Consider the following 8208-nt stretch of genomic DNA (forward strand, 5'->3'; position numbering starts at 1 on the left):
CGCTCTTCTTCACTGATGCCTGTTCCCTGGAGCAGCTTGGCCCTGCTGGACTGCTGAGCCATCTGCACTGTGGCACCGCCTGGGACCCTGACAGCCAGGGACACCCGGGTACACCACAGCCTCTCTCTGACCTGCTCTGAACCTAAGTGCACCCTTTCCACCCAGCCTGGGGTGCAGCCCTGCCTGCCCACAAAGCCACAGAGCTGTGGATGTTGTCTGCCCGGGATGGGGCCAGGACACACCGAGTGCTGTGTGCTTGGTGCCTTCGCTAGGCGCTCCAGCAGTCAATGCAGTGAGATCAGAATTGTCATGGCTGTGTGTTCGCATCCTAGTGTCCAGTGAAAACAGCACTGCTCTTGCAGCACTTGCCCTGTGGGCAGTGCTTGAGCAGGATGCAAGGGGTTAGGATCACTGGCACAGACGTTCACTGCACCTGCCGGACAACTGGGAGGCTAGAGTCTTTCAGTAGCAGACGATTGGGAGGGCCATCTCTTCGAGCTGTCGGAGGTGGCAGCATGCCGCAGAGTCCTTCAGAGACAGAAGCGGGGACCAGAGAAGGCTCCTGTTGGCCACTGTGCTCCCCGGAGTAGCTTTCAAATGGCAGGAGAGAGCTGCCGAGTTCTTAAGGGACAGCACGTGTGCAGTGAGCCATGTGTTGGATCTGCTACTTCTCTTAAATAAGTGCTTCGTTATTTTAAATACAGTATGTAATTTAAAAAAAATTTATTTGGTTGCTCCAGGTGTTAGTTGCAACAGGTAGGCTCCTTAATTGCAGCTCCAGGACTCCTTAGTTGCGGCACATGGTCTCCTTAGTTGTGGCATATGAACTGTTAGTTGCGACATGCATGTGGGATCTAGTTCCCTGACCAGGGATCAAACCCAGACCCCCTGCATTGGTAGTGTGGAGTCTTATCCACTGCACCACCAGGGAAGTCCCAGCAGTATGTAATTTAATTTTTATTTTTATCATAATCTTCAAAAGGGTTTATAACTAAAATTTACGTCAAGGAAGCTAATTTGAGCGTTTGACAGAGAGATTACACTGCATTACCAATTTACCTTGGAAGAAAGCAGAATATAGGAACCTTGGAAATCTCTTTCAACGGTATCTAGATTGTCTTGGCCACCCATTTTGCAGCCCTCCAATGTTTCCAGTCCATTTAGAGCACCCCTTCCAGGTAGGCACACCATATCCTGCCTGGGCAGTAAAGCAGGGATCAGCACACATTTTCCATAAAGGATCATGAATAGTCTGTGTCCCATGTTCCTCCTCTGCTTTAAAAATGTAAAAGTCATTCTTAGCCCATCACACCTCAGAAAAATAGGCTGTGCTGGCCCTGCTCTAGATAAAGCCAGCTCAGCCGAACTTGGTTGAGCCATTCTATTTGTGCTCACGCTGGACTGTCTCTTTCTCCTGGACAGGGATGGAGTCCCACCTTACAGGATCCGCAAGCAGCACCGCCGGGAGATGCAGGAGAGCGTCCAGGTCAACGGGCGCGTGCCTCTACCTCACATTCCTGTAAGTTCGTCTGCACAGCCCTCGCCCTCCCCGTCTCCAGGTTTGGGGCTCACCTGCCCTCCTGGACCCATGCCCACCCGTTCTCTCCACTGACCAGGCTGCTGTGGCACTGGCGTGGCTTCCAAGGAGCTCAGCTCAGGTCCAGGCACGGCACACGGTCACACGCATTCTCGCCCTGTGGCTGGAGGGGGCAGTGCCTGCACAGTCAGTACAGATGAGCAGGGACTGCCCTCCTCACAGCCTTTCCCATTGTGTTAAGTGAGGTGCTTCTCCTGGAGGTGGGAGAACTGCTCGGAGCCTGTCGCTGGCTCGATGCCCAGGCTTGGCCAGACTGGCAGCCGGCGGCTCTGTGGGACAGCGTGGCAGTGCCCCCGTCCTGAGCACCCATGAGCACTGCTTTGTTCGGGATGAAACAAGGCATCGGCCGCCTGTGGCTGAACTGTGGGGCATCCTGACTTCAAACCTGCCTCAATTTCACCTCTTGGATAAAAATAACAAGGTGATAGTGGTTTTCCTGATCGTGGGCACTGGGGACCCTCAGAGAGCCCAGTGCAGGGTGGGGCTGGGCAGAGAGTTCCTTTGCTGATGACGGGAGGGATTAGCTGTCCTCGTTTGGACGCATTGAATTGGAGCGGGAAAGACCTTGCAGGGAAGATGTGGTCTTGTCGCGTTGGTGCATCCACAGTGACTCGTGTCTTCCTGGCGGTTTCTGTGCAGGGAGAGCAGATGCATCTCAGGATTGTTGCACACACCTGCCCTCCATCAGGATTCCTTGGTTAGAGTCTTTTCACTTTTCTGTAGATGCTTTAATTTCCAAATAAGAGAAGTGATATGGTTGAGAAGAGGGCATTTTGTCACCTCCCAGCTACCCCTTGGCACAGATGCGCCTGAACCAGCACCGATGGTGTCTGCTTAGGGACAAGTGGAAGACGCTATGAGGGCTGTGTGTGCACGTGTGTGTGTACACGTACGCGTGTGTGCATGCGTGTGCCTGCCTGTGGGCAGCCTCCTGGGGAGCAGCCTGAGCCTGAGCCGAGGCCGTGGACACACGTGTCCTCTCTGCTTTGTGGACCAGGCTGGGCAGGGGCACAGAGGAGGTGCCCAGCATCTTGTGTCCCGGAAAATAAGGGTGTGAGGGGACATGGAAGGGGTCACAGTCAGTGCCGTGGAGTGGGGTCCGTGTGTGGATGCTGACGTGACGGGGGGGTCGAGCCCGTGGATGAGCAGGGTGTCAGCATCGTCCCCAGTGTCCCACCTAGGGAGAGGGCTATTGTTAGAACTAGTTTATTATTTTCTATTAAAGGGTAAAAGCGGACAAGTAAGAAGATCCCTGCTACGACCATTGTGCTTGAGTGAAATAAGGCTGAGACAGGGGTAGGCCCCTCTATTGCTGAGGGGAGTCAAGGGTGTAGTCCAAATTGGGCTGATTTTCCAGTTGCAGCTAGTACAAGTCCTATGAGGGGGAGGTTAGAGGGGTTTTGGTTGAGTATAAAGATTTGTTGAAAGTCCCATGTGTTTATGTTTGACAAGAATCATGCTATTGATACGAGGAGTCTCTCCCGGGGGAGAAAGCTGCTTTGCGAAAGGACCTGCCTGGGCTCCTGCGTCCACAACAGGACGCCAGAGCTACCCCTGCGAGGACATAGCCTGAGCCGAGGGCCGTCCTGCACAAGAACTGCCCTTTAACTCTCACAGGTCACGGGGTCATGAAAATCCCATGTGGACCCAGCTGAGGCCACCGCATCCTCCAGGGTGAGCCCAGGAGGCGGGTCGGGGCGGAGGCGCTCGTGTGGGAGAGTCCCTGCGTGTAGGAAGCGCGCCGTCTGCTGCCAGATCCAGAAAAAATGTTCTTCGTGTTGTTCTTGCAACTTGTCTGCAAGTTTGAGATATTTTCCAAAATAAATTTTTTTTAATTTGAAAAATTAAACAAAGTGTTAGACAAAACCTACAGAAAGAGCCGGAGTAGCACGGGGGCGGGTTGTCTGCGTGCAGCACTGAGAGGGGTGGAGAGGACAGGGTGGCCCAGAGCCCACGTGCCACACGAGCAGCTTCCAGAATCAGAACAGTGGTGCCCTTGGGTCCCGGAAGGCCCTTGGCGGGCAGTCCTGCATCCTGAGGGTCTGTGTTTCCTGGCCCTGCACCTTGAGCCCAGATTCAAGAGAACGGCCGTGCCGGGTAAATGGGGGTGAGAGGAGAAACACCGTGAGTGGCCTGCAGGCGGGGGAGTCCTCCCTGGGGTGCGCTGTCTGCACGCGGGGAGCGGAGTCCCTGCCAGGGCAAGGGCTGGTCGGGGGCTGGTCGGCAGCTGTGCTCAGCCTGGCCATGTGCTCGGGGCAGAAGGTGCAGCCGAGTTTTGTTCAGTGATGTGGTTTGAGGTTCAAGGTGAAGAGACTTCAGCCTCATCCACCACGACTCACGTGGACGCCTTCCCCGCCAGCGGGAAGAGAATGCTGCTTTGCGCCTCTGTTCGCTAACGACATGTCTTCTGTGGCTGGTGCCCCGGGAGCCCGTGCACATTTGTTTGATTGTCGGACCGGACGCTGGGTGGTGGGCGGAGGTGGGTCCAGGGAGCTGGGGCTCCTGTTGCCGTTGCATGTCTTTTTTGGGAGTTGCCGTTTCTCGGGGGGTCTACTGTGTTCTGTGCTCCTCGCTGTGAGACACACAGGGGTTTGGGGAGGCCAGTGGAGGGGACGCATGTGGGTGACTGTCGTGGGAGAGAGGTGCCAGCGTGTGGGGGAGCCTGTGGCCCTCCACATGTGAAGTGTCTGGTCCTGAGATCCTTAAGGCTGAGAGAGGAGCCTCTTCTTTCTTTGTTGGCCTTTTAAATTCCTCAGAAGTTTCCCATTTTTATTTACTTGAAATATTTTCCTTTGTGGTTTTTTTAAAATTTCTTCAAAGCTGGAGAGGTTACCGTTCTTCCATGAATCTGATAATCATTGTAACTTCTGACAGCTTTCCTATTTTTGGAGTCACAGCTGCACAGCTTGGAGGCTGTTTTCCAGAATGGACTCGCTGGATCTCATCAAGAACTTTTTCCTTCTGCTCTTGTGCGGTCAGAACCGTGCGCTCTCACCATCTGGATGTCGTGCTGGTGTCACAGCACTCTTGGCTCAGCGCTCCCTGCCCCGGCTCTCCTGCCTCTGGCCTCTGACCAGCCAGCTTGGTGGCACCGGACTGCCCTCAGGTCCCTATGGTCTGTCCCAACGCCCGCTCTTGAGGACTCCTTCCAGGGCCTGGCCTCTTGGCTGTCCCACCGCTCAGTCGTCTGGGGCTCATCATCCATGCCCACCTTCTCTCAGGACCTCCTAGAAGTGCTGGGCACCCTGACTGCCCTTCTTGGGCATGGCCTCCTTGGCTCCAGGACAAACCTCTGACTGGTGTTGGGCACTGCCTGGCCCTTGGCCAACTTCTCCGCCTCTGAAGCATTGGCCTGTGTCCAGGCCTCTTCGAGCCTGTTGTGGTCAGCGTCAGCCTCAGTGGCTTGTTTCTGAGCCCTTGATGTGACATTCTTCCCTAATTTTACATGTTTCTGAGGAATCAGGAACTATTCTCCCTCCTGTCTTGTAGATGAGGAATGGGTGTGCAAATCCAGACCATGTCCAGAGCCCCCTGGTGGGAGGGCTGTGTGGGCACCAGCTCCACCCAGGCTCCCACCCCTGTCCTGCGGCTTCCCGCCTCGCCTGCTTCTGTCTGGAGGCCAGGGTTCTACATAGCCACTGTCCACCCAGAGGTCAGAGAGGGCCCCTGTGCACCACCCTGTTGCCAGGCCCTTCCAGGCCCTCTCTCCCTTGGGTCTCCTCTCTCCCTCACCAGCCTCCTCATGCAGCACTCCTGCCGCTCCCATCCCTCCCTCACTTAGACCTCAGTGGCTTAGATTTTTAAAACATGTTTTGCTATAGAGGATGTTTATTGGGACAACTGGTGAAATTGGAATAAGATCTGTGATTAGATAAGAATATTGTATCAGGATTTTTTTTTTTTATAATTGTCCTGTAGCTAGGTACAAGATTGTCCTTGGTTTTTGTTAAATACATTCTAAAGTGTATGGGAGTTAGCAGGCGTCACAGGTGCAGAGTGTTCTCTGCTGGCTCAGGAAAGTGTGTGCGTGTCTGTGTCTAGGGGAGAAAGTGACAGCAAGTGTGGCAGGTGGCAGTGGGCTGGGGTCCAGGTGAGGGTGCACAGTTCTTCGTACTCTTGCAATTGTTTTGGATTTGAAATTATTTCACATTAAAGCTAGCTACTCCCCACCCCCGCAAAAGAAAAAGCTATCCAGTGTATTGTTGTAAACTGCATCGCGGAGTTATGTTCTCTGAAAGGAAGAGCCGTCTGTCATCCCATCTCTCCCTTGACTCTTTCCTGTACCCAGAGTTTTGTGTCCCTCATCCCAACATCAGAGCCCAGAGCCTGGTCCACGCACACCTGAGTGCTGGGCACTGCTGCCCCCTTGTGTGCAGGGTGGGCGCTGCAGGGAGCGGCCAGCCCTTCTGGCCCGTGGGCTCGTCCTGTCCTCAGTGGTCTTCGCAGCTGCAGCTCTCCTGCCACGCCTCTGCCATGGGCCCAGCTGCCCTGGGTCCCAGCCTGGGCAGTCACGAGAAGCGCTTCTCTGGGACGGGCCAGAAGCTCTCGGGGTAGGCGCCCCTGGGCTGAGGGCGCTGGGGTGGCCTTTGTCCTGGGGACGCAGCTCCCGGCCTGCTCAGTGTCTCCATCCAGGGTCATGCGAGGCGGGAAGTGGTGGTGTCTGCTCATTCTCACTGCTGGGTCAGCTCTGGGTTGGATAAAATGCAGGCCTCATGTTCTTTCCTCACCTGCGGCGTGGCAGGGCCACCCGGGCGCGGAGCAGCTCCACACTGCATGCACAGCTCACCAGCAGCGTCTCCTTGCAGCGCACGTACCGAATGCCAAAGGAAGTCCGTGTGGAGCCCCAGAAGTTTGCCGCAGAGCTCATCCACCGCCTGGAGGCCGTGCAGCGGACGCGGGAGGCCGAGGAGAAGCTGGAGGAGCGGCTGAAGCGTGTCCGGATGGTGAGTGGGTCCCATGGCGGGGCGCCACACTGGGTCTCTGAGGTGTGTGACCACACTCGGTAGAGTTTAGGGGGCCTTCAGGCCCTGAGCTGCTCCCACCAGGGCCCCCTAGCACCTCCCCGCCCCACTGGATCATGCTCCGCCCCGACTTGGGGGCTTATGGGCAGCTCTCCCATGACACCTGCTCGCGGACCCAGGCCTGGCCTGCATCCTGCTCAGTGCCCTCCCTGCCACGCGGAGCTGAGATGCCCTCACATGGGCAGGAGGGGCAGGAGGCTCCCACTTGTCACTTCCAAGTGCAGAGTGGCTTTTAGGTCTGGACACAGGCTCTGTTTTGTCTTGTTTTCTGACCTGCAGCCTTGTTTGATGGAACTTTGGAGGCTAAGAAGTTTCATAATATTTGTAATTTATTTGCTTTAATACTTTTCTGCCCATAACTGCTAGAGATACCTTGCTTTTGTTGCCCTGGGTGTGTCATTCTACTAGACTCGTTTCCACACATTCAGGGCCTCCGTGCATAGGTGCTGGTGACAGGCGTGCCCCTCACACGCCCTCCCTGTGCCCAGTCCCCCCTGGACTCCGTGGGCCTCAGTGCTGTGTCCCACGGGCCTTTGCTTTTTCTCTTAGAGCAGAAATCTGTTCTCTTCTCGATATTTTGCCCAATACCTGAAAGTCAAAAATGTGACGTTTCCTGAAGGAGTTGTTTCTCCACCCGATCTTCCTATTTAATATACAGGACCTGAGCCCTCGCTGGACCCCATCAGAACCCTTGGGAGGGCCCTGCTGTTTCAGTTCCACGTTCCCCGGGTGGGCCGTGTGTACAACAGTCTGGAGGCACTGCCATCAGGGTGGACATGGGACCTGGCACGTGATCACACCTGGCGGTCCCCTCTCCTGCCGCCTGCACCCGGCTCCAGAGCTCCCAGTGATGCCCAGCCCTGAAACAGGGGGCCTGGCTCCCCCATCTTCCCCTGTGGGGAGACAGTAGGCAGGTTTCCCGTAGCGTGTCGGAACCTGGGACCCCTCACAGCACCAGAAGGCAGCCCTGAGAGTGAGACGCTGGTGGGCGGCGCTGTGCTGCGAGGAGCCTCAGGGAGCCTGCTTGGCCCTCGCTCTCCTCTTCCACCCGCATGGCAACGGCAGGGCCCTCACAGCAGAGAAGGTGTGGCCTGAGGGCTTCCCCTGAGTTGACCAGCTGTCCTCGCGCGGCCCCCAAGGTCACCCGACAGGCACCCACCCTGCTGGCTCCCGTGACGTGGTCTCACTGCTTGGGAGGGAGTGGCCGGCAGGGCTGGGCTCGGGGGTTGCTCTGGGTGAGCTGCTCTCATTCAGGCTGTGAGGCCTGTGGAGGAGCTGAAGGGACAGTTAGGGGCATGGTTTCCGCCTCCTGCGACCCCGCTCTGAAAAAACGAACACAGCGGGAAGGGGAAGGGTAAGCTGTGACAAAGTGAGAAAATGGCATGGACATATATACACTACCAAACGTAAGGTAGATAGCTAGTGGGAAGCAGCCGCATAGCACAGGGAGATCAGCTCAGTACTTTGTGACCGCCTGGAGGGGTGGGATAGGGAGGGTGGGAGGGAGGGAGACGCAAGAGGGAAGAGATACAGGAACATATGTATATGTATAACTGATTCACTCTGTTATAAAGCAGAAACTAACACACC

At 56.0% G+C, this 8208-nt stretch overlaps 1 protein-coding gene across 1 annotated transcript in view; it reads left to right on the forward strand.

The window, feature by feature from the left end:
• AXIN1 (axin 1) overlaps positions 1-8208 on the forward strand; it is a 61125-nt gene that overhangs the window by 42421 nt on the left and 10496 nt on the right. Inside the window, exons 3-4 of the mRNA XM_007453627.1 lie at positions 1423-1519; positions 6403-6540. Of these exons, the coding sequence (XP_007453689.1) occupies positions 1423-1519; positions 6403-6540 (235 nt within the window). The remainder of the gene's footprint in view (positions 1-1422; positions 1520-6402; positions 6541-8208) is intronic.

Source organism: Lipotes vexillifer, unplaced genomic scaffold, assembly GCF_000442215.2.
Source record: "Lipotes vexillifer unplaced genomic scaffold, Lipotes_vexillifer_v1.1 scaffold914, whole genome shotgun sequence".
NCBI classification, from domain to species: Eukaryota; Metazoa; Chordata; class Mammalia; order Artiodactyla; family Lipotidae; genus Lipotes; species Lipotes vexillifer.